Below are 27,565 nucleotides of genomic sequence, written 5' to 3' on the forward strand. Positions count from 1 at the left end.
CATCTGGGGCCATGCTCTCAACCCAGCTATTTTTAGTGCCTGAGGTGGAGGCTCCACGGAGTCATCCTTAGCACCCAGGACCAACATGCTTGAACCAATCAAGCCATGGTTGCAGGAGGAGAAGGGAGGGGGAGAAAGAAAGAAGGGGGTGGGGGAGGGTGGAGAAGCAGATGGTCGCTTCTCCTGTGTGCCCTGACTGGCAGTTGCACCCAGTACATCCATACCTGGGCTGATGCTCTACCACTGAGCAAACTGGCCAGGGCCTCTGGTGAGTTTAAAAAGTTGGTATTGCTTTGTCATCCTACTGCTCTTCTACTTGCAATATCCTTGGATAATGGAATCTTCTTTCCTATTTTTGATTACTTTATGACAATAATTCTCCAGAATACATTATTTATATAACACATCTTTCATCCAGATTAAAGCTTGCATATTCAAATATCTGTTAATTTCAGATTTATCAAAAGAATATATAACAAAACTAAAAAGGAACAAACAAAAAGCCCTGACAAAACATAAATTTGCTGTCCAGCTATATTCTCCAGGTTCCTCTTTGGCGCCATGCTTTACCATGTCACCCTTGCTGGAAATTTGGCAGTCGTGGTGCACTCATACTTTTTTTGACCCCCTTACATCATTCTAAAGCAAGTCATAGTGGTCTCCAAGCCATTAATTCCACTCCATTTCTGGTATTAGAGCTATTTGTCAGGCTTCCTTATCTCACATTTCACTTTGAGAGCAAAGTAGTGTCTTATTCAGTTTTATAGTTTCAATGCCTAGAATAGGCATAGAATAAATTTAATAGACACCTGTTTGTTAAAAAGAAGCATGAAAAAAAGAAAGCAGGCAGATATCATAGAGCTAGTATAAATCACCCCAGCCTTTCCCCATATATAGAGCATGACTCATTATAACCCAGGACTCCAGGACTCACTTCTTCTGTTCTTATTCTCCAAATAAATTCTCAACAAATTGTTTACCTTACCTCTGTGATGTTTATAGTGTGTTTCTAAAAGCCTGCCAGTTCAAGATTGTATTTCGAAAGACAGCAATATAATTAAATAATGTGAATCATTATGTTGGCCTAGTTCTGTCACTCTAATTTTAGGCTGTTCTCTTCAACTAGACTTTCTTTCTTTCTTTCTTTCTTTCTTTCTTTCTTTCTTTCTTTCTTTCTTTCTTTCTTTCTTTCTTTCTTTCTTTCTTTCTTTCTTTCTTCCTTCCTTCCTTCCTTCCTTCCTTCCTTCCTTCCTTCCTTCCTTCCTTCCTTCCTTCCTTCCTTCTTTCTTTCTTTCTTTCTTTCTTTCTTTCTTTCTTTCTTTCTTTCTTTCTAACTGAGAAGAGGGGAGATAGTAAGACAGACTCCTGCATGCGCACTGACTGGGATCCACCCAGCAACGCCCATCTGAGGCCAATGCTCAAATCAACCAACCTATTTTTAGCACCTGAGACTTATGCTATCCTTAGCACCTGGCCAGGCTAGAACCAATCAAGCCACTAGTTGCAGTAGGAGAAGAGAGAGAGAAGGGCACAAGGATATTCCCTTGTGTGCCCTGACCAGGAATCAAACTTGGGATGTCCATATGCTGGACCGATGCTCTGTCCACTAAGCAAACTGGCCAGGGCCTCAACCAGACTTAATCAGATTTTCCTGAGCACCTAGCACATTTTTCTTAAACTACCTTTTTTTTTCAGGATTGGAGATAAAAAATCAGAAATTAAGATTCTAAGCATTGGCGGAGGTGCAGGTATGATTAACACATTTTAAAATTTATATTTCATTCCACATATCATGCTGTTTGATGGCAATTTTGTTCATTCTTTAGAAAAGCTACTTTTGGAAGAGGTTCACTTATTAAAACCAGTAAGATCAATGCCACTTCAACTAAGATAAATGTCTCCATAGATTGATAGGGTTTAGGACATCAGCTTTTATTACTATCTACACAGGGGTCCCCAAACTTTTTACACAGGGGGCCAGTTCACTGTTCCTCAGACCATTGGAGGGCCGGACTATAAAAAAAAACTGAACAAATGAAAAAAAAAATGAACAAATCCCTATGCACACTGCACATATCTTATTTTAAAGTAAAAAAACAAAACAGGAACAAATACAATATTTAAAATAAAGAACAAGTAAATTTAAATCAACAAACTGACCAGTATTTCAATGGGAACTATGGGCCTACTTTTGGCTAATGAGATGGTCAATGTCCGGTTCCATATTTGTCAATGCTAGCTGGAACAAGTGATATGACAAGCTTCCAGAGTCGTGACGCGTCACCGGAAGTAGTACTATATGTGAGCGCCGCCGCGCTTTGCATCTGCATCCTGTGCTCCTCTCACTGACCATCAATGAAAGAGGTGCCCCTTCCAGAAGTGCGGCAGGGGCCAGATAAATGGCCTCAAGGGCCGCATGTGGCCCACGGGCCGTAGTTTGGGGACCCCTGATCTACAATGTGGGTAAGATGTAGCTTTCTTTTTTCATAAGTAGAAAGACATATAGAATATATTTGGTTAACTTTTATCCAAATATACTTAACTATTCACAGAAAAGAAAAATTTCATAAGGCATTTCTTAAGCTTGTTCCTCTTAAAATGTGGTTTGTGGACTGGTTGCTGTTTTGCAAACTGTTGCCAGCCCACAGGAGATAGAAAGCACACTGGGATGTAAATAAATGCATAGCTCCGTTCATTGAAAAGGCACATATGCTTCATGACATCATTCATTTACCCTCTTGTGGCCCTACTCTTTGAATTGCACTTTCGTAAACCATTCCCTTCCTCCAATTCAATTCCAAAACTGCCTTCTAAGAATTCAGTACACTCCCCAGTTCCCTTTCATGAGCTTTTCATAGCATCACTACTCTTCATGCCAGTGCTGTTTTATCTTAGAGAAAAATGGGAAGTTGGAAAGGCAGATTGATGTGGATATAGTTTATGACTCTGGCACCAATGAAATGTGTGACCTTGGCTGAAACATAGGCTTCAGTTTTCTTCTCAGTAAAATGGGAACAGTGTATCATACCTCATAAAGTGGTAGGGAGAATTATATAGATAACATTTGTGAAGTGGTTTGCACATTGTTACTGCTCCTATAAGGTGGGAGCTGATCCTTTTTGCAAAAACAAAAGAAAAAATTTCATCACCAGACTTAGCCTCATATCAAACTCCTGAGTTGTGTTGCTTCATTTTTAAGTTGCTCCTCATCTGGAGGCCTGAGTTAATATATTATATATAAAATGCTGTCAAATATATTATTTTTATATCCCTCCCTCCTTTCCTTGGTCTCTCCCTCCTTTTCTTGGTCCCTCCCTCCTTTCCTTGATCCCTCCTTTCCTCCCTTTGTCTTTCTTTACTGTTTTCTTTTGAAACAATCATTGCTTAGTACTTATTACCACTTGGTAATAAGTGGATGTTACATAGTAACAAGTTGTAATTTCTTGAGTCTCTTAAGTATAGGCGTTTAAGCAACACATGAATGAGTAACTTGTTGGCTCATACAAAGAAACCAAGGAAACTTTAATGATATAGCTACTTTTCAGGTCATTATTTCTTCATTTCTCATAAATTACACTGTAATATAATATAATAAGAACTAACCCTTATAATCATTTTATTTTATTATCATCTTTCACCATAAAATAGAAAAGAATAAGGAGAAATAATAAAGCATCTTGTCATGAATGATCTTATAGAGTGTTTGAACTAAAATAATATATTATTGCTTATGGGTCCTATAATGCATCTAACTTAGTTCTACTTCAGTCTTATCTTACACTGCTCTCTCATTTTACCTCCTGGATCTTCTCTTCCTTTTTGCCGAGACATCTACAGGTCATATTCCACATATCTTTGTTTTAAATATTCTCTCTGAATTCATAATGGTGCTACCACTTTTCCCACTACAATGAAGAAACATACAAAGAGCAAACAAACTAAACACCTTCCCACATGAAATCATAGCTTTTATATCTCTTAATGATCATTGCGCTTTGGTAGCCTATTTGATTTCCTTTTCAGAAACATGCAGGGGTGCATAAGTACCCTTTCTGTCTCTTGGCTCTCTGTAAAGGTGGATGTTTGTGTGGAGAGAGGTTTCACAATTGAGAAAGAATGTAAGATATTTGAAGAAGTATTGGGAAATTCAGGTTAGAAGCCAAGAGAAAATTAGGGCTAAGCAGCACAAAAGAAAGGAAGTCAGTGGCAAACTTTTTAATGTCATCTTTAAGTAATCTTCCATATCAATAAAATACAAATGATAAATAGCATTGCCATTCATAGAGTATACAGGAAAATGTATGAAATAAACATGTGAAACCCAAAAAAGACAGAATATCAAGAGAAAAGCAAATCATGAACAGACATACAGACCAGAAGTCAAACTGGGAAGTATAAAGTTGTGTGCTATGAGTTTTAATGAAATAAAATGAGCAGCTGAGATTGCCTTATTCAAGGACTTGAAGTATTCGTGTCAAGTTCATTTCATCATTGTTTTTTAGATAATGAGAGCAATTGTATGATATTCTAAACCTCATAGATTATGCTTTTTGGTCTATCTTTGACACTGACGGTTCCAAATTGAAGCTATTCAGTGGAGCTCCATTATTATTCAGCTTTTAAAGAGTGTCGCCTATGGTACACAGAGAAAAAGAAACCCAGGCTCTTTTTGGTAAGGAAGAATGCTATAAATTTCTAGTGCATACACTTATGCCTAGAAAAATGTTTCAGAAGGTAGTGTGGCCAATATGTTCTCCTTGCTCTGGACTTTGCTTAAAGGGGAATCATTTTATCTGCTGCACTGTTCAGTTCTCCTGTCCAATGCCAGAAAGTTTTATAAGGGTTAGATGGGACTATAACTCAATCTTATTTTATTCAGCTTTCTACTTATTAATCTATTGTGTATCATCTCAATTGCCATGCCTTATATAATAGCATATACATATATCTATAGATAGTTTCTTAATCCACTGAAGCAACTCACATATGAAACACAGTTGGTTTAAACTCTCTCATAACAATTTTGTTGTTCACAATTTTTCTGACATTATGTTGACAGATGTTAGATGGTTTTCTTTTCTACAACATATGGACACCAGCATTCCTACAGAGGTTAAAATAGAGTTTGAAACCATTAACACCCTCATTTTATAAATAAAACTGAGAGCCACCAAGGCAGGACAAAATTCAGGGCTCCTGATTTAGTCCAGTTCAACAAATTGTACTAAATAATGTAACATTTAATTTTTAACTTAGCAAAGGAAAGATTAGATATTCAGTAATGACCAACTCTTTGAAAATCTAACCTTATCAAATTATTAATCTTTTCTCTTTTCATAAATGACATGTTAAGGTTACACAAAGGTTTAGTGTTCTAAGCTAGTTAGATGGACGTGAAACAAATAATTAAAGCAGGAACTGAAAGAGCCTGCGTGTCCACTTCAGCAGCTAGGAGGGGGTAAGTAGCGAACTTTATATTTTCTAGTGTTCAGAGTAAGCTAACAATCTATATCACCACATTACGGATGATTGGCGAAATATAAGGAATGGAAGGAATTTTTGCCCAGAAAATAAGAATTTGAATGTGTCTGTTGTCATTTTAAAATATTTTCTGTTGATCAAATTATAGATATTTGCCCCTAAAGGTCCAGTGGTGAAAGAGAGAGATTTGGTGGTTCAGAGTTAGAGGTTACCTGTCCAGAATGAAAAACACACATCTTGGGCGGTATAGAGTTCTCTATTGCTCTAGAAATGTCAGCACAGTCTGGAAAAAGATACTGCTCACAAAAATTAGAGGGTGTTTTATAGCTTCCCATTCATTTTGAAATACCCCCTGGCCCTGGCCGGTTGGCTCAGCGGTAGAGCGTCGGCCTAGCGTGCGGAGGACCCGGGTTCGATTCCCGGCCAGGGCACATAGGAGAAGCGCCCACCCCTCCGCCGCGCTTTCCTCTCTGTCTCTCTCTTCCCCTCCCGCAGCCAAGGCTCCATTGGAGCAAAGATGGCCCGGGCGCTGGGCATGGCTCTGTGGCCTCTGCCTCAGGCGCTAGAGTGGCTCTGGTCGCAATATGGCGACGCCCAGGATGGGCAGAGCATCGCCCCCTGGGGGGCAGAGCACCGCCCCTGGTGGGCGGGCCGGGTGGATCCCGGTCGGGAGCATGCGGGAGTCTGTCTGACTGTCTCTCCCTGTTTCCAGCTTCAGAAAAATGAAAAAAAAAAAAAAAAAAGAAATACCCCCTGGTTTTTGTGAGCAGTGTACTTTTTTTTTTTTTTGTATTTTTCTGAAGCTGGAAACGGGGAGAGACAGACTCCCGCATGCGCCCTACCAGGATCCACCCGGCACGCCCACCAGGGGCTACGCTCTGCCCACCAGGGGGTGATGCTCTGCCGCGACCAGAGCCACTCTAGCCCCTGGGGCAGCGGCCAAGGAGCCATCCCCAGCACCCGAGCCATCTTTGCTCCAATGGAGCCTTGGCTGTTGGCTGCGGGAGGGGAAGAGAGAGACAGAGAGGAAGGGGGGGGGATGGAGAAGCAAATGGGCGCTTCTCCTATGTGCCCTGGCCGGGAATCGAACCCGGGTCCCCCGCACGCCAGGCCGACGCTCTACCGCTGAGCCAACCGACCAGGGCCAAGCAGTGTACTTTTTAGACATGCTATGGAAGACACTTGGGCACTGAGTGCTTTGGTGGTTAGGCTGTTGAATATGTCTTTAGTTAAAAAAAAAATGTATGATTTTCTGTGTAACCTTCTAGAAAGAAGTAGGCATTCTTCCATAGTGGTGTGGCTAATACTATTTTTGGTTAGATTGAGGAAGTGGAATTTATATGGGACTTCTAGATGTGCAGACAATTTTCAATCTTCATTCTAATTGCTTATAACTTGAAATAAGTACGAACTGTTTTACTATGTGCAGCATACTAGCAATTACTCGATTGTTAGAAAGATATCTACGCTAGCATTTTACTAATATAACAGAATTTAGGACTATTTCAGGTAATCAGTTTGGAGCTTCAGATATAAAGGCATTTATAACTACACTGCTCACAAAAATTAGGGGATCAGGGAACATGCAGATACTCCAGTACTTTCAGCCTTTTTTATAGTGCATTTTCACCAATAAAATAAAAGTTAGTTTTGCATTTCCTTTGCATAATTGAACAACTTTCTTTGACTTGTCATTTGCTTTTCTGATATTCTTGTTTAATAAAAAATCAAATGCTTTTTTTATTGCTTCATATTCATTTTGAAATATCCCCTAATTTTTGTGAGCAGTATATATTATTTAAAAATAAACTATTCTCTATATATATTTCAACACTAAAATAGTTTATGTCATTGTATTGCATTTAAAACTTTCAGTGAACATGAAAATATTGTTAAAGACAGATAGATACATTTTTGATTTGAGAGAACTGAATCTGTTGCTATAACATCAGACCCATTGTCATCAAAACCAGAGTCAACAATATTCTGTTGGCAAATTCAATAAGACTTGAAACAGGAAAACCTGGGCTAATGGGCAGAGTAAAGACAAATCTATCATTATTTGCAGATTAAATGACTGTATACTTAGAAAAACAAACTCAGTTGTACAGCCTTAGAATTAATAAGAATGCATTAATGGCTTAAGTATGGTAAACTAGGCAAAAAAATTTGGCAGATTCACATTCTCTCTGTTGTTGTTAACATTTGAGTGTTTTTCATGCACAGTTTTAATTATTTGCAATGTAATCAAAAGTCCCTGGCATGTGGTTATCTGTAATTTTGCTGAAGGAAAAATTTGTATCTTGCTAGTTCTTGTGGCAGTTTAGGACACAGTGTCTCAGTGAATAAGTTTCCACTTGACATACGCTGTTGGATAAAACTTTGTGACTTAAGCCTGACCCGGTGGTGGCACAGTGGATAGAGCATAAGACTGGGATGCAGAGGACCCAGGTTAGAGACCTCGAGCTTGCCAGCTTGAGCGCGGACTCATCTGATTTGAGCAAAAAGCCCACCAGCTTGGACCTAAGGTCCCTGGCTCCAGCAAGGGGTTACTCGGTCTGCTGAAGGCCCGCGGTCAAGGCATATATGAGAAAGCAATCAATGAACAACTAAGGTGTTGCAGTGAGCAATGAAAAACTAATGATTGATGCTTATCATCTCTCTCCGTTCCTGTCTGTCCCTGTCTATCTCTCTCTCTGACTCACTCTCTGTCTCTGTAAAAAATAAATAAAAATTAAAAAAAAAAACCTTTGTGACTTAATACACTCATGCAACCTGGTTGTAAGGGGTCTGTTGTCATCCTCACTTGACACATACTGAACCTCATAATAAATGCCACAGTGGCTTTGGGGTTATAGAGACTGGGGTCAGTGCCCAGGGTCCTCTGAGTAAGTGTCTATTAACAGTCACAGACTGATGAAAATGATGTAAAAATTTGTGCTAAAATATATTTACTACAAAATATATATAAAGAAACTATATAAAGAAATGTTCAAATATTTACTGAGAACAATTTGAGATTTAAAAAGCCAGTGTGCAGAAGTGATGAGGTTCTAGTGATATGAAAGCATTCCCATACAAAAGATAAGCACACGAAAGGAAGCAAGGTGTTCCTGAAAATAATGTGCAATTGTATATCACAGAACAGTTCTGATATTCTAATGCCCAAAAACTTGGTCCTGCTATTGGTTAAAATATTGACACACTTGGTAAAGAGCCACTCCCCTGCTGTTTCACCATAGCCCCAACTGCTGCTCCAGCCCCTCCCCCTGACTTCCGGACATCCCACCCCCCACCTCCTCTGGACCCCAGCCCCCACCCCGGTGGGCTCCAGCAGTTGGACTGGTCTTGCCCACCCAGAGAGTCTATGAATGTGCTCTAGTTCTTCAGCCTGGATCCTTTCTCAGCACCTGGCACAACCCAGGGTTTTGGGGGTTTTTTTGCCTGTATCACCCAAGATCAGGCATCCCATTCTAACCATTAATGCGGGTTCTTGGAATTAATCTGAAAAATATTAAGGATTTTTTTTTGCATAAAAATTTATGGTTCATTGTTAAGCTCCTCATAATAGGAAAAAAAAACTTAAAATTAAGCATAAATATTTAAAACTGTACTTAAAACTATATATAAATGTATACTTTTATACATTTAATATATTTATAAAAGGTTAATAATTAGACCCTGGCCTGTTGGCTCAGTGGTAGAGTATTGGCCCACAGTGTATATGTCCTGGGTTTAATTCTTGGTCAGAGCACACAGGAAAAGTGCCCATCTGTTTCTCCACCCACCCCCTCTTGCTTCTCTCTCTCTCTCTCTCTCTCTTTCTCTCTCTCTCTCCCTCTCTTTTTCTCTCTTTCTCTCTCTCTCTCTCTCCTCCTGCAGTCATGACTTGATTGGAGCGAGTTGGCCCCAGGTGCTGAGGATGGTTCCATGGCTTTGGCCTCCTGCACTAAGAAGAGCTTGGTTGCTAAGCAACAGAGCAATGCTCCAGATGAGTAGACATCGTCCCCTAGTGAGCTTTGCTGGATGGATCCTGGTCAAGGCGCATGTGGGAGTCTGTCTCTCTGCCTCCCCTCCTCTTAATGAATTTAAAAAAGGTTAATAATTAAATCAATTGTTGCACATATTTTTAGAAAATAGTATGGTCACTACAAATAATATTCAGATAAATTTTGACATATTCATGGTTTAACTCTCAAAGAAAGTCAAAAAGTCAAAATAATATATGTATAAAATGATCTCACCTGTGTAAACTAAAGAAAATTATTTGCTCAACAGAAAAAAAGTAAAATAAAAAAAAATACAAAAAATAACCTTAGGGAAAATAAATCAAACATTAACTTTTTTTTTCTCTAGTAGTAGTTATTTTCTACCTGATACTTCTATCTGTGTCCCAGGTTTTTTTTTGTTTGTTTGTTTGTTTTAATATTTATTCATTTTAGAGAAGCGAGAGAGAAGGAAGAGACGAGGGGGAGGAGCAGGAAGCATCAACTCCCACATGTGCCTTGATCAGCAAGCCCAGGGTTTCGAACCAGCAGCCTGAGCATTCTAGATTGACCCTTTATTCACTGCGCCACCACAGGCCAGGCGTCCCAGGTTTTATGTAATATTAATTTTATATACAAGCACAGGACAAATGAACCCAATGCAAACAATGATTTCCTAGTTGATGAGAGGTGATGGTCAAGCACAGACTCACTGGGTCTGGCAGCTCCTCCAGCTAGACTGATGCCCAAAACACTGTCCTGAGGCATGTTTTCATGACAGACTGGTGTCAGTGGCCATGCTTGACTCCCCTGTAATCATATCCTACCTGAAGAAGTGCTTTCAGAGCCACCTCATCTGCGCTGTAGCTAGCTTTTCTACAGATAGAGCTTCCCCATGCCTGCTCCAAGGGCACGTTGGCCCAATGAGGGGTTGAGGATGATGGTGATGGGAAGGATGGTAGCTGTCTGCTGTCTGTCTGTTCTTGAAGTGTTCTGTTGATTATTTCTTGCTTCTTATTCCAGAAGGACAGCAGGCTCTAGACTCTCTACTTACACTAGATTGTGGCTAATAACCATCCTCAGCAACATTTACGTTTTAAGCACTGTTAATGTAGTGGGCCAATGTAGTGAATGAAGCTCAGGGAAGACTGTGAGGGTTCTTTGAGGGAGAGAGAGACAGAGCCAGTGAGTCAGGGAGAGAGTGCTAGAGCCAGCATGGGTACACTGATATTGATGAGCTCACCAATGATGTGATTAGTGGTTCTCAAACTTTCTGAAGTCGGGGCACATTTAAAAATAAAATCCTACAAATAATTATAGATGCACTATATACAAATTTCTGAGAAATATGTTATAATGATTAAGTCAAATATTAATGAAAAAATATATAAAGTCCAAGCATGCTTTTATGGTAATTAAATGAAATATGGCAAAATTAAATTTATTCTGACATTAAAATTTTTTTATGTTACATTTTTGAGTTATGCTTTTTAAAATTCATAAAAAAGAGGGGTTAAAAATTTAAAAAAAGACAAAAAAGCTATATATATATATGTATATAGATAGATAGATAGATAGATAGATAGATACATTCTTAGTAAGATTTAGTAAATTTGGCAGGTCCCAGCATGAATGTGTTAAGTTTTTTCATTCTTGTGTTTATGAGAAACGTGAGCCTGATGTGTCCTAGCTATTTCTCCAATGTTTGGGCATATATTTGAAAGGCAAACTCTCATTTCCTCATCAATACAATGAAGAATTTCTCTCTTTTCACTCTTAATTGTATTGAGGGTAGAAAATCCTAATTCACATAAATAGGATGTTGAAAATTGTAAAATGTTCAAAGTTTTGTAGATATTGCCACATATTCTTCTTCTATAGAAATCCAAAAAGCTTTAAGAGACAATTCCTAATGTTTAATCATCAATCCAAACCTCCACCATACATATCATCTTAACTTTACATCAAACAAAGGATGGAGGAAACTTGCCTCCAGTCTTTCTGGGGAACATGGGGGGTAGTGTAAACAATCCAGCACCACAGCTTAACAGCCTTTTGCAACCTAATCAGGCAAGTGAGGTGGGGCGTTGGGCAGACTGTCAGCTTACAGCCAATTCCCCACACCTTTATCTCCCAAAACTCTAAACTCCAAAAACCCTGTTGGTTTTTTGGTCTCCTACAGGCTCATATTTCTCAGGAATACCATAGGGTGCACCTGGAAATCTTAATACCATAGGGTGCATCTGGAAATCTAGGGTGCACCAGTGTGCCCTGGTACACACTTTGAGAACCACTGCCCTAGACTGTCTTTGTCAGTTCAAGTAGTTTCATCTGGTAAATCTTGTCATTGGCAAACAAGGTAGGAGAATGTTAGCACTTCTTTAAGGGTAGCTCAATATAGTAGAAATATTACAATATTATATGCATATTATTTATCTCTCTATGTATAAGTTGAAGTAGCTAGCATTTAACTATCAACACGTTTAAATTTTATAAATTAACGTTAAAGTAAAATTTTATTTTTTCTGAATTGTCTATCAAATATCTTTTCAGGGATTGGAAGAATTAACATAATTAAAATGGCCATATTACCCAATGCAATATACTAATTTAATGCAATGCCCATTAAAATCCCAATGTCATGTTTTAAAGAAATAGAACAGGCCCTGGCCTGTTGGCTCAGTGGTAGAACATCTGCTCGGCATGTGGAAGTCCCAGGTTTAGTTCCTGGACAGGGCACACAGGAGAAGAGACCCATTTGCTTTTCTACCCTTTCCCCTTCCCATTTTCTCTCTCTCTCTTCTTCTTCTCCCACAGACATGGTTCTAATGGTTGAGTGAGTTGGCCCTGGGTGTGGAAGATAACTCTATGGCCTTGCCTCAGGCACTAAAATAGCTTTGTTTCGGAGCAATGGAACAGCAGTCCTAGATGGGCAGAGCATCACCTGGTAGGGGGCCTTGCCAGGTGGATCCCGGTTGGGGAGCATGCAGGAGTCTGTCTCTCTGCCTCGCACCTCTCACTTAATTAAAAAAAAAAAGAAAAGAAAAAATAGAATAAATAATCACCTGATTTGTATGAAACCATTAAAAACCCCAATAGCCAAAGCAATCTTGAAAAAAAGGAATGAAGCCGGAGTATTATACCTGACTGCAAATTATATACTACAGAGGCATGATAGGCAAAATAGCATGATATTGGTAGAAAAACAGACACACCAACCAGTGGAAAAGAATTAAGAGCCCAGAAATCAAACCACATATATATAGGCAAATAATCTTTGACAGAGGAGCCAAAGCACACAATGGAGAAGAAAAAGCCCTTCAATAAGTAGTGGAAAGCCACATGCAAAAATCCCCAAAACTTGGCTACAGCTTGTCCTCATGCACAAACATTAATTAAAAATGGGTCAAAGACCTAAATATAAGATCTGAAACAATAAATTACTTAGAAGAAAACATAGGTACTAAACTTATGGACCTTTGCTGTAAAGAACATTTTATGAACTTGACCCCAAAGGCAAGGGAAGTAAAGGCAAAAATAAATGAATGGGACTATATTAAACTAAAAAGCTTTTCACAGCAAAAGAAAACTGACAACAAAACAAAAAGGCTGCCAACCAAACAGGAGATATTTACAAACAACAGCTCTGATAAGGTGTTAATATCCAAAGTATATAAGGAACTCACAGAGCTCAGCAACAAACAAGCAAACATCCAATTAAAAAATAGGGGAGGGCCTGAATAGACAGTTCTACCAAGAAGACATACAAATGGCCAACAGATATATGAAAAGACACTTATTTCTGTTAGCTATTAGAGAAATGCACATCAAAACTACGAGATACCACCTCACACCAGTTAGAGTGGCTATTATCTAAATTAATTCCTAAATTAAAAAAATAATTAAATTACTCATGGGTGAGGTACTGTTTACAAACTACTATCATAAATAAAACTTAAGAGGTTAGATACACACACACACACACACACACACATTTTTTATACAGCTTTTCTTAGCAGCCTTTGCCTTAGTCATTTTATTTACCCTTCAAAAATAGTTACTGAAGAGAAGAATAAAAACTTCCTATATCTTTTTAGTATTTGGTATCTTCCTATTTTTTAGTATGACATAGTTAGGCATATTATTATCCCCCAAGTGTCAAATTATTCAAATCACCATTTCTGGTTAGGAATAATCTTGTAGAGTTTAGAATAGTATTGTGGTCAGGATTAAATGAGATATTCAAGAAAGTCCCAAGTATAGTGTTTGACAAATAGTAGCTGGCCAGTGAATGGCAGCTAGAATTAATAAGGAAGAAATGAAATGTCTCGTGTTGGTGGGGTCAGCTCCAGAGGAAACTCACATAGGCTCCTCCATCCTCTGTCACAGCTTCCGTCCCACTCCTCCCCCCCCCCCATCTCCTATTACCACTACTTGGGGCTCTCATTATGCCATTATATTACTTTCTTTTCCCACATCAGCATGTTTTGTTCTTTATCTTCCTCCTCTCCTTTCTTCCAGAACTCCCAGTCTTATGATTTGTGCTTGTGTTGCCTGCCATATCTAACCTTGAAAAGGTCTGTTAATGTAATTTATGTCAAAATGTATACCAGCCCATAGGTCTGCTTTAGTGAAGGTGTCAATATCACAACCTAAGAGAGTAAAAGTGCCAAACTTAAGTTGGAGGCATCAGTGATAGGAAGAGAAGAGATTTTTAAAGAGAGAAATTTAGTAATATTAATTTAAAAAACAGCTAACATTTATTGGGTGCCAAGTCTATCTTGCAATGTGCCATATATGTCTTGCTTTATATAACCTCACAACTGATAAATTATGTGCCATCATTAATATATTCATGATGAAGAGAATACAGCTTGGAAAGGTAAAGCAAAGTGCCAAAGGTCATATATTCCTAGTAAGCGAGAAAAACAAGGCTGGGACTCAAGTCCATTCAACTTAACACCATCTTTCTCATGCAATCACAGGTATTTTCATCAGATCAGGTATTTATATCTGTTCTTATCATTTGCTAGAACCTAGTGCAGTGTCTGGCATATAGTAAACAACCAATTAATAGTTGATGCATGAATTAATGAATAAATATCTGTTCTAAAACCTCCTGTGCATTTATCTCTCCAGTATCACCTCTTTCTTGAAGGCTGTGCTTTGTCCAATATTTCAAAACTCTGTACTGCCAGTAGTGCCACGTACTCCGCTGTTTCCTGACTTTATGCCTCCATCTTCCTGTCCTCTCTACCTTGGGGAAGTCCTCATTTCCCCAAAAGTCTCTGGGCTAACTGCCACTTACTCGTGATACAGAGCTCAGGGGTGATCTTTCTCCATGAATCTTTCTATCTCTCTGGCCTCTCTTCATGTCCTTCCCCTCACCATTTCCTTTCCTCTTCCTGCCACAGCCCAACCCCATCGTGGTTCTTTCCATGTCTATCTCTTCCTTTACCATGGTATTTTCTGAAAATAGATGTCTGACATATTTTTGTATCTTTTTTTTACCTGACATATTTTTTTTTAATTTTTCTAGCCTAGCCTTGTTTATTACTGTGTGTGTGTGTGAGAGAGAGAGAGAGAGACAGAGACAGAGACAGAGAGAGAGATGGAGAGAGGGACAGATAGGGGCAGACATGAAGGGAGAGAGATGAGAAGGATCAATTTTTCATTGTGGCACCTTAGTTGTTCATTGATTGCTTTCTCATATGTGCCTTGACTGGGGCACTACAGCAGACCGAATAACCCCTTGCTCAAGCCAGCGACCTTGGGTCCAAGCTGGTGAGCTTTGCTCAAAGCAGATGAGCCCACGCTCAAGCTGGTGACCTCTGGGTCTTGAACCTGGGTCCTCCATGTCCAAGTCTGACACTATCCACTACGCCACTGTCTGGACAGACTTTTTTTTTTTTTTTTTTAGTGAGAGAAAGAGAGAGGAAGGGAGAGAGATGAAAAGCATCAACTTATAGTTGCAGCACTTTAGTTGTTCATTGACTGCTTCTAATATGTGCCTTGACCGGGGCGCTCCAGCTGAGTCAGTGACCCCTTGCTCAAGCCAGCGACCTTTGGGCTCAAACCAGCGACCATGAGGTCATGTCTATGATACCATGCTCAAGCTGGCAACCCTGTGCTCAAGCTGATGAGCCTGTGCTCAAGCCAGATGAGCCTGTGCTCAAGTTGGCCACCTCAGGGTTTTCAACCTGGGTCTTCAGTGTCCCAGGCCAACACTCTATCCACTACACCCCCACCCAGTCAAGCTAGTCTTTTTTATTCTAAGGTGCATTTTTTCATATTTTAACATCTATGAAATTAGGATACACTTTCCAGTTAATGATACCTTAAAATTATAGTTGAAAGTGTTTTTTTTCCCTGACTTAGTGATACAAAAGGAAGGGTAGAATGCATCCTATAATCAATGGCATCCTAGACTTAATGTAATACAATAATAGATATTAAACAGATGTTACATAAATGAATGAATGAATGAATGAATAGCAATCATAGCCCTCCTCAAATTACATTATTATTCCACTTACAACCTTGCTATTCTGCATCAGACAATACTGGGCAACAATTGAGCATTATTCCTTATATATGTTGGGCTTTCTTAGTAAATCTAAGACAAATAAACTAGCTCATATTATTCTTAACCATTTCTTTCTGGACTGATGTGATCTGTTTCCTATGCTTGTATTCTAGGTGAAATTGATCTTCAGATTCTCTCCAAAGTGCAGGCTCAATACTCAGGAATTCATATCAACAATGAAGTTGTTGAACCGAGTGCTGAACAAATTGCCAAGTACAAAGGTACCTGTAACCCATGGTGCTCTATGTCAAATTCTATCTCAAAATGCTTTTCATCTCATATTTGTCCCTTTAATCATTAAAAGCATTATTACTATGGTATGTTCTTTGTAAGCTTATTAGAAGAACTTAATTAATTTGTTTGGCAGGGATAAGTAAACACCTCAGAATATGAACAGTGAATAATTAAACTCATTTATTTATTGACTTTCCATCTATTCACTGGTCATCATCTATTATTTTTAAAATTAATTCTTAGAGACAGAATTAATAATTCATTTAGAAGTACTTAATCAGAATTCCCATCCTTAAAGAGCTTATGTTTATTAGGTTACAGTAGAAATCTGCAAACTTTTTCTGAAAAAGGACATAGTAGTAAATATTTTAAATTTAGAAGGCTATAAATTCTCTGTCACAACTCTCAACTCTGCCACAGTAACACTATAAGCAATCATAAATAACATGTTAACTAATGACTGTGTGTATGTTCCAATAAAATTTGGTTTATAAACAGTAAAACTCGAATTTGATATTGTTTTCTCATATAACAAAATGATATTTTTCTTTTGATTTTGTTCATTTAAAAGTGTCATGGTGGCCCTGGCCAGTTTGCACAGTGGATAGAGTGTGGGCCCAGTGTATGGACATCCTGGGTCGATTCCCAGCAGGGGACACAAGAGAAGTGATCATCTGCTTCTCTCCTCCTCTCTCTCCCCCTTCTCACTCTCTTCCCTTTCCCTTAGCCCATGGCTTGATTGGTTTGACCATTACCCCAGGCACTGAGGATGGATCGATTGATTCAAGCATGAACATCAGCCCCAGACGGGGGTTGCCAAGTGGATCCTGATCAGGGCAAATGTGGAAGTCAGAAGTCTGTCTCACTATCTCCCTGTATCTCACTTAGAAAAGAAAAAAGGAAGGAAGGGAGGGAGGGAGGGAAGAAGAAAGAAAAGAAGGAAGAAAGCAAGGGAGAAGAAAGGGAGGGAGGGAGAGAGGGAGGAAAGAAAAGAAAGAAAAAGAAAGGAAGGAAGGAAGGAAGGAAGGAAGGAAGGAAGGAAGGAAGGAAGGAAAGAAAGGAAGAAAGAAAGAGAAAGAGTAATAGTGTGAGATATGAAAGAGAAGCACAAAGTCAGGAAGTAAAATAGTGTTTTTATTTTATTTTATTAAAATGTATATTGATTATAAAGAGAAGAAGGGAGAGAGAAAGAGAGAGAAAGAAAAATCATTCTGTATGTGCCCTGACCGGGACTGAACAGGCAACCTCTGCTCTTTGGGATGATGCTCCAACCAACTGAGCTATCTGACAGGGCAAAATAGTATGTATGTTTTTAGCTTGCAGTTCATTTAAAAATATGTATTGGGTCAGATATGGCTCATGAGCTGTGATTTGCTGACTTCTGGGTTACAAAATAATATCACCTGTTTTTTATCAGTTTTTCATCAATAAAAACCACCAGTTGATTCTCTGTTAATACTGAGATAATATAACCTATGTTTGATCAGGGTCCTCATAATTATTTCTTATTGACTGTTTCCTTTCTAATTTTATTTAATGCTATTAAAAAATCATGATGAACTCTCTGGTTTTCCATAGCTCCATAAAAAAGAAAAATGTGTTTTATATTTGGTATGTATATAACATTGATTGCATTAAAATTCTAAATGAAAATGGAATTTGCAATTAAAATTGATGGTGTGCTACCTCTTTTCTGGATTTTAGAGTTAGTAGCCAAGTCATCAAATCTCAAGAACATAAAGTTTGCTTGGCATAACGAGACAGCATCCGAATATCAAAACAGAATGATAGAGAAAAAGGAACTTCAGAAGTGGGACTTTATTCATATGGTTCAGGTAAGAAATATTTGTTATTATATATATTCAGTAAGGCGATTTTCAGAAATATGTATGAAGAGAGCCTGATGAGAAAAATGAGAATCCGATTTCTGATTTTTAAGTGAGCACATTCAAATTGCGGATAAAGATGTTGATAATACTAAGAATTCTCTGTAACATTTTAAAAGGCAGTTTTCTCTATTCAAAATACTTCCAGAGTTATTGATTTTTTTCAATGTTGGCTTAATTAGTTTGCCTAGGACTGAAAGTTCTTGGGTAGATTTCAGGACAGTATAGTGTAGCATTTCCTAGCACAGTTCTCTTGTAGCTCTAATGGTCTGGATGGAGCAATGTCTCAGAGCTTTTCTGAATCCTCCCACTTTTGCCTTTTGTTGATGACCTGGCTAGTGTGCACATGACAAAAGGGGAAAATTAGATGTATCCTTAGGTTAATGAAGTTTTGTTAATATCAGTTAGTCATTCAGTACGAATTTATTTCTGTGGTCCAGACAGATAGTGTATTTCTTGGAAAACGGATGACCATTCAGTAGATGGTATGGGGCAGGGACATATTTCCCTTGATATTTCTAGATAGCATAGGGAGTATAGGCATCCATAAGGAAAGGAGAGAGAGGGAGGGAGGAGAGAGATGAGAAGCATCAACTTGTAATTGCTTTGCTTTAGTTGTTCATTGATTGCTTCTCATGCATGCCTTGACTGGGGAGCTCAAGGTGAGCCATTGAGCCCTTGATCAACTTTAATTTAAGCTCAAGCAAGTGACTTTGGGCTCAAGATGGAGACCTTGGGCTTCAAACCAGAGACCTTGAGATCATGTTGATGATCCCTGTGCTCAAGCCAGCGACCCTGTGCTCAATCTGGCAACCTTGGGGTTTCGAACCAGGGACCTCAGCGTTCCAGGTAAACGTTCTATCACCTGCACCACCATTGGTCAGGCTAAAGATGTTTATATTTTAGAAATACCACAATTAACATCATGATGTTTCTTATTTTCTATAGTCCACAAGTATAATTACCTCAAAGGAATAAACTTAAAAGAAATTAAATATTAAAGAAAGAAATGACTCCAAGATTGGTATATTTAGGAAGTCCTACATCTCTGCTCTATTAGCTGACAAACTCATTTATGTGTATGGGAGTGCCCGGCAAGCCTGTGATAATTTCTCTATTAGACACACATACTTCCCATCCCCTTATACAGTGATTTCATACTTCCCTCTCTGTCCTTACACCTCTTCCAACCCCTTTCTCCACCACTCATCCCCAACTGATGGCCTCACTTCATACTGAATAGGAAGAAGAGAAACCATAAGATGGAAACTCATCTTTCTTTACCCTCCACATTTACAAACAAAGCTGCAACTGTATCCATCATATCTTCCTTTCACCAAAAGCCAGTCCCTCCATTTATACTCTGTACCCACTCTGTTATGAAGTTTTGCAGCTTCAGAGGTCATTCTTCCATTTCTCTTAACACTTCCATGTTCGGTTTTTCTTACAGCAACTCTGCTTCCTCTGCAGTGTTACTCCATTCCTCTCCTATTCCCTGTGTGCTCTGCATTTTTCTGTACTATGTCTCTATCTCTTCATTGTTCCTCATAGTCTTAACACTATCATACATTCTTTCCACTTAATATTCACAGTCAACTACTGAGAATCTCATTGTCTATCAGGTCCAATTTTATAGCATCTACTGTGGATGCTCCACTTTTTTCACCAGGCTATGTCATAGATTTTTAACCATCTTGTGGATTCACTATGTCTGGAACCTATCTAAATATGGTCCCAGTGGTGAATCTTATGGAATTACATAATACCAAATATGGTTGCTGAGACAGCATAGACCAGGGGTTGGGAACCTATGGCTCACGAGCCAGATGTGGCTCTTTTGATGGCTGCATCTGGCTTGCAGACAAATCTTTAATAAAAATAAACAATAATGTTAAAAATATAAAACTTTCTCATGTATTAACAATTCATTCATTTCCTACCGCTAATGTTCATGGTTGCAGGTGGCTGGAGCCAATCACAGCTGTCCTCTGGGACAACACCAAGTTTTTATTGGATAATGTGTAATGTACATTGTTGTACGAAGTCGTTTTATAGCTCTCACGGAATTACATTTTAAAATATGTGGCGTTCATGGCACTCTCAACCAAAAAGATTCCCGACCCCTGGCATAGACCATGTGCAGGTCCATTTTATTTTATTTACTCAAGTGAGAGGGGCATATAAGTTGGTTTTGCTTTATGCAATAAATTCTCTCATGGGAATCTACATAGAATATTGAATTATTAGCCAAGAGAGATGAGGATGAGATATAAGAAATAAGTGTCTAAAGCCCTGGCCAGTCGGCCTGGCATGCAGGAGTCCCAGGTTCGATTCCTGGCACACAAGAGAAGTGCCCATCTGCCTCTCCACCCCTCCCCCTCTCCTTCCTCTCTGTCTCTCTCTTCCCCTCCCGCAGCCAAGGCTCCATTGGAGCAGTGTTGGCCCGGGTGCTGAGGATGGCTCCATGGCCTCTGCCTCAGGTGCTAGAATGACTCCGATTGCAATGGAGCAACACCCCAGATGGGCAGAGCATCACCCCCTAGTGGGCTCACTGGGTGGATTTTGGTTGGGCACATACAGGAGTCTGTCTGTCCACCTCTCCACTTTTCACTTCAGAAAAAAAAAAAAAGGAAACAAAATAAGTGTCTATGAGGTACATTCTAAGGATATAAGCCTTCAGGGAAAAATTCCCACTGCCAATGTATTCTGTCTGTTGGGTATAAAGGCTTCTCCCTGCAATTCACCGGAGATGGTCCAGAGATGCTTAAATATGGGTGGACTGACTCCTTGCACCTTGTGACCATGCATGTAATCTCATGCTTTATCTAGTCCTTTTGTAGAGAATCTGTCAACATTAGAGCCTGTCACATCTTCTGTGATTTAATAAAAAGCATCTGTGAGCACATGGTGAAGCTAGTACAAAGGGCTTAACTTAAAACAACATTCCATGAAATGGAGCTTGTGTTTATGGTGCCAGCATCATTTTCTCCCAGAAGAACTAAAATTCACAATATATAGAGTAAGTATAGAATCATTGCCTCCATGAAGAGTGGACACTAAGTGTTTACAGCTATAGATGTTTGTGTTAGTAAAGCCAGAAAGAGTAAATTTAAAACCATTTGGCTCTAGTTGAGCAAATAACAATTTCTCTTTCCTCAAAAATTTTCTCACATTATTATTCTATCTCTCCATATAACATCTTTAATATTTAAATTTCTTAAGTGCTTTTGTTCAGTAAAATCTACTCAACTTAAAAATCAAACTTTCTAGTGAGTAGCTAGTGTAAGCCCACAAAGATGCTGACATAGAAAGTGTCTCATTTCTCTTTTCTTTTATTTCTAGGTGCTGTATTATGTAAAAGACATCCCAGCTACCCTGAAATTCTTCCATAGTCTCTTAGCTACCAATGCTAAGATTCTTATTATTATTGTGTCAGGTAAGTTATTTTTACTTGGTCTCAATTTTAAAACAACAATCATGCATATATGTGTGGATGCATGTGTTTGAAGGCCTTGTTAGGAAAGTCCTTCACAACAGCTCCCAATTTAGGGCATCTAGTGAAATTAAATGTCTATTTACTTCTTTATCCTGAGAAAATTTGTTAATTTGATGTTGCTGTTATCTATATATAAATTCTTTTTTATATAACATAGAGTAAATACAAGTGCTAGTAATTTTTTAATTGAGACCTAAAATAATAAATATTTCTATTTACTTCCTTTTTGTCCCTTGACTGTCTCTTTCCCCTCTGTGATGTTTATTAATAATTAATAAAAGGTTTAAATATTTGGAATGCTATCATATTTGACTAATTTGCATTTTTAGAGCCATTATCAACATTGTTTGTTATAGGTTTTCTCTATGAACTATTATAAATAGTTCACTTATTTTGTTGTATGTTGTTTCACTTTTCTCTCATTTGATCCCCTTGTGTTGCTTCCAGAGTTATGATAAGTACCACACAGAGAGCATAAGTAAACACATTGACAAATAAAACACTGACATTGTTGAATTCATTAATTCATAACTTCTTTCATTCATCAGTCTTTATGGACTGTTCATGCAGGTGTAGGCAGGTTGATTGTAGTTATACAACAGTTTCTATCTTCCTAAACTAATACTAACCCCGTATTCAAAAAACCCTATGTCTCAGAATTCATTTTTCCTTAAATATGAAGGGTAACTTTAAGGAGGACAGACATAGTTGTTATCCTTAATCATGCTTTTGACCTCATGTGGGATTTTGGTAGACGGTAGATGAGAGCTCCTGTATACAACCTCTTCACCAAGGGACCATTTGATATGCTATTTTTATCTCAGGTTAGTTAAAATAATCATTTAGATAGAAGAGTTCTGTCTTCCCATTTAGAAATGCTTATGTAACTTGAGTGCTTCTTGCTAATCTCTCTCTAAATTAGGATAAGTAGGTAAAGCACTTTGTTCTGCATTTAGGAATGCAAAAGTAAACTTGGTTACCAACATGGAAGGCCATCTATTTTTGATAGCTGTATCAAAACAGAAAAACTATTGTTGACAAAAACAGAAATCCATCCAGAAGTCATGTGTTTGATTTTAGAACATATTGAATACACTGGAGAACAATTTTTTTTTCATTTTCTGTTGCATGAAGTTTTAGAACTGTTTCTATATATTTCTGCATAGCTGATTCCAAATCTGAAATCCAATTTTTGGTGCATGCTCGAGTTTTTATGCAATTTTAATTTATTTTTGTTACAGTTAATGGCATGCATTGGTTTTTAAATTGTAGTTAAAGGGCAACGACTCTTGGATTGAACATAACCACAAGGCAATTAATGTTTTACAAACATCACTTTTACATAGTTGTAGTTGTTTTTAAATGTAAAAAAATTATTATCTGATAAAAACAACCTCTTATTTTATTTTAAGATAGAATAATGGCTTCTTCGAGTAGGCATAAATGTAAGAATAGTCCTGACACCTTCTGTTATATATGTGACTGTTACACACTTCAATGTCAAAGGCACAATATTTCATCATTTGTGACACATGCATATATTGCCTATTTTCAAGTTCCCCTTGGCAATCAACACAAGAATTGGGCTCCTCATATTGTGTGTCATAATTGTGAGAAAATGCTTCATGACTGGACAAAAGGAAAACGCAAAGGAATGCCTTTTGGCATTCCCATGGTTTGGCATGAACCTACGGACCACAGCAGTGACTGTTATTTCTGTCTGATCCTACAAAGGGCATCAGCAAGAAAAAATGGCATATGATCGCATATCTTAATATTTCTTCAGCAATACGACCTATCCTACACTCTGAGACACTCCTGGTTCCAGTTTTCAATGGTTTTATTTCTTTTAAGGACGAAGAAAGTGAACTTGGTGATCCAGTGTATTTTGATAAGATGCATGAGGGTAATGGTTGTAGAATCTGAAGGGTCTTCTTCTGATGCCAAGCAGTCATTAACCCCTCAGCAGTTTAGCCAACCTGAATTGAATGACTTAGTAAGAGATTTGAGCCTATTAAAGAAAGCAGCTGAGTTATTAGCCTCCAGGCTTCAAGAAAAGATTGTACTTTACCAGTCAGCTAAAGTATCCCATTTCAGGAAGACTGAACAAGTTTTTGTGGACTTTTTTTCTGAAGACAAAGACTTTATTTATTGTCATGATATCAGTAGTCTTCTCAGCCAGCTAGGTATTACCACTTATAGTCCAACAGAATGGCGGCTCTTTCTTGACAGCTCTAAGTGGAGTCTGAAATTTGTTCTTCTACACAATGGTAATGTTTATGCAGCAGTTCCAATTGGTTATTCAACTCATCTGCGAGAAGATTATAATGACATAAAAATTGTCCTCAACTCTCTGAAGTATGAGGAGCATAACTGGATCATTTGTGTGGATCTTAAAATGGTAAATTTCCTGCTAGGACAACAGAGAGGTTTCACAAAGTATCCTTGCTTTCTGTGTTTGTGGGACAGCCGAGCTCCAGAGAAACACTGGACACAGAAGGAGTGGCCAAAATGTGAAACTCTGGAAGTAGGGATGCAAAATATTGTGAATGAACCTGTAGTTAATTGAGACAGGATCATTTTTTCTCCACTTCACATCAAACTTGGCTTAATGAAGCAGTTTGTTCAAGCTTTGAATAGAGAAATTTAATGCTTTCAACATATTATTTCTTCTTTTTTCTGCCTTGTCTTTCGAGAAGGTAAAAGTAGGTGTATTCAATGGACCTCAAATTGAAACCCTCATACATGATGAAGAATTTTCCAGGAAGATGAATAAGGAGGAGAAGCAGCATGGCACTCTTTTGTGGCAGTTACAAAGAACTTCCTTGGCAACAAAAAAGCAGAAAACTATAAACTTCTGGTTCAAAGGATGCTGTTGGCTTTCCACAACATTGGATGTAACATGAGCATTAAGATTCACTTCCTGAACAGTCACTTTAATAAGTTTCCTGAAAATCTTGGAGCTGTTAGTGATGAGCAAACTACTGCTGGAGCATCAAACGAGATTGTCCTCAACAAGTACACAAACACAAGAGCTACAAACGCAAATTTTTGCCTGAATAGAATTTAAGTAAGTTTTGCACAAATTTTATGATTAAAATAAGTGTTTTAATATGTCCTATTTCGAAACTGTAGACAAATTCTGATGCAGTCATATCTTTTAGTATATTATATATTAGTGTATTTACTGCATTATATAAATTATTATATTTTCACAAAGATGATGCCCAAGAAGACATTCTACTTCATTATGTTAAACTAAATATTGAAAATTTTACAATAAGATGAAAACCTAAAATCTTGTATTGCAAAAAAACTGTAGCTTACAGAGAAAAACGAATGTCAGATTTGAGATCAGCACACCTGAATTAGGTAAGAACAAGTGTTTTTGTGGATGCAACAAAAATTTTGTTCCCCAGTGATATCCATAAAAGATCCATGCTTACTTATATTTGGTTTATTCTTAATTATTTTTAGAAGTTATGTATTGGAGTGTCAAAAAAGCAGCTTTCTATGAGTAAATGTCTACCCATAAGAAAAAGCCAGCCTAAGGTTTAGAAAGTCTCATGAGCAGTACTTAGAATTGACTAGGTGCCCTTATGGATAGGATATAGAATTCTGCTGTCTATATCATGAGTAAGTTAATATAGTCCATAGTTTATTGCCATCAAGAAATGTGAAAACTAAAGCAGGCCCAGTGAAGTGGGAAGTGGGACCCACTTCCCTTGCACCTACTCATAACTTCTCTCAGACCTCACACATATGCTCTTAGCTCAGTACTCTTGTTAAGGTACCAACTCCTGCACTTCCCGGATTCACACATCTTATTTATTACATAGAGAAAACTCCCTTTTGCTCTCTCTCACCTCTATAAATCTGTGCACCTACAGACTTGTCTTAATAACAATATATTCCCCAAGATAAATTCTGTTGCCCCCTCAGTGTATAGAAGTGTATAGACGTGGCTGCAGTTTCCTTTATAAAAAAGAGCAATAGTTGCTTTATTGTATTTATAAAGCCAATATAGATGTATGGGGTCAGCTTTTAGAAAAATAGTCATGATCACTTTCCAACAGTAGAAACAAATTTAATCATGAGAAATTTCCAATCAGATTTCTCTTATATCATTGTCCATCAATATGTATTGGATTGATCCACATTTTTATTACTAATCTTTTTTTTATTTTATTTTCACTTCAAATCCCTATGTGCCAGACTGTTCTGTGGCTAGTAAACAAGTTTGAGAAAGCTCTCCCGTTTATCTGAGGGGCCTAGTCAACTTCCCTCCTCACCCCTGTATAAAGCTATGGTCCTAAACAGCCTTTGCAGCCCAAACTGTGATTCTCAAAACCTCCATTCTCCATACTTTTCCAATGAAAATATTCCTTAAATTTAAATATTGCTGTAAAACTTGGAACACCTACGCCGAAATGGTTCACATTAAGCTCTGTTTTTATCGGGTTTCTCACAGTCACTTTCTAAATAGAATCCCCTTGATAATTACCTGGAAGTTACTTGTTTGTATATTCCTTTAAGAGCAATGTTGTCATTCGTAGCTACACAGAAAACTGAGTGCTTGTTGTATAAAGACAGATTCGGAAAGCCTAAATTAAAATTTGTCATTAAATTAAATAAGAGCTCTCATCCAGCCAATGTCTTATCTAGGCAGATAAAGGTATGTCTGGATTAACATCTTGCTCTACATGGTCATCTTAAATGTCACAACTAAGGTCCTTGCCTGTCCATCTCGGTCAGACACTGACCTATTACTGAACTGACCAGTTATTTCTCTGAATAGTTGAATTACTCGGTTATTTGAGGACCATATAGATCCACATTTTCATAATTTATTAGATTATAAGATAATGAAATATAGGGTCAGTTTTTAGATTTAATTACGCAAAGTACCTAGCTTGGCTAAAGAGCTATGTGTATTCAGCCATTTCAAAACACAGACTGGACTCAGTTCTGGGTTGGCTGCACAGGGTAGTCACTGTGTAGATTTGGTTCATCCAGTTTATACTGAGTTCCTATAGTCAGTAACTGCTAGGCTCTGAAGGTTGCAAAAGATACTTTTTCTTTGCCTTTAAAAGGCTCTAATTTAATGGAGGATTCAGACAAGTAAACACTTTCAGAAGTGTGCTCAGTTTCCTACCAGCTGCCTAAAAAGAATCTAAGGAGCGTTTACTGCGTGAGAGCAAGGGCTCTGCCTCTTATCTCTAGTCCCAGATCTTTGCAAAGCCTTTGGCACCTAGAAGACACCCAGCAAATGTGTTTGAATTGAACAGAATATTGCCTATTATTTCTCCTTTAAGATATCCAAACTACAACTAATTCTGAATGTTTTTCCAAAAAAAAATGCTATGTTTTTTACTACATGATGGATATGGAATCCTATAACACAAAAAGTTCTGGAGATTTGAAGATAGCTTTAATAAAGAGAAATAAAAGACAATAAAGAAGAGACACATATTCGTACACACAGTGCGCAATGAAATAGATGGACAAAAGCAATGGAGGGTGGGCAAGCGGAACTAGTTAGGAAAAGTCAGAAAAATTAAAATCAGAATAAAATGACAGTATTTGTAGGGCAGCCTATTAGAATACATGTTGCTTCGGTAAGAGAGGCTTTCCTCTGTGTTCCTAAGTATCCATTACAGATCTAGCCCAGCTCAGTAAACATTCATTTACTTATAACAAACAGAAGTTCCTGATTATGAAGATAAAAAGATTTGATTGAGAAGTAAAAAGAGGAGAAATAAAAACAAAAGAGATATATCACACAGTAAAATGATGTCAGTGACATGTTTTTCTGTAAATTAGTAGCCAGGTACTAGTTGAATGAGTTGCTAACTAAAATGCGATCTATTTGAGTAAGGGAGATTATCCAGAAGGA

At 38.0% G+C, this 27,565-nt stretch overlaps 1 protein-coding gene across 1 annotated transcript in view; it reads left to right on the forward strand.

Moving 5' to 3' along the window:
- Window positions 1-27,565, forward strand: part of HNMT (histamine N-methyltransferase) — a 48,133-nt gene that overhangs the window by 7,434 nt on the left and 13,134 nt on the right. Inside the window, exons 3-6 of the mRNA XM_066345086.1 lie at window positions 1,696-1,748; window positions 16,167-16,274; window positions 17,992-18,122; window positions 21,516-21,609. Of these exons, the coding sequence (XP_066201183.1) occupies window positions 1,696-1,748; window positions 16,167-16,274; window positions 17,992-18,122; window positions 21,516-21,609 (386 nt within the window). The remainder of the gene's footprint in view (window positions 1-1,695; window positions 1,749-16,166; window positions 16,275-17,991; window positions 18,123-21,515; window positions 21,610-27,565) is intronic.

Source organism: Saccopteryx leptura, chromosome 7 (assembly GCF_036850995.1).
Source record: "Saccopteryx leptura isolate mSacLep1 chromosome 7, mSacLep1_pri_phased_curated, whole genome shotgun sequence".
Taxonomy (NCBI): domain Eukaryota; kingdom Metazoa; phylum Chordata; class Mammalia; order Chiroptera; family Emballonuridae; genus Saccopteryx; species Saccopteryx leptura.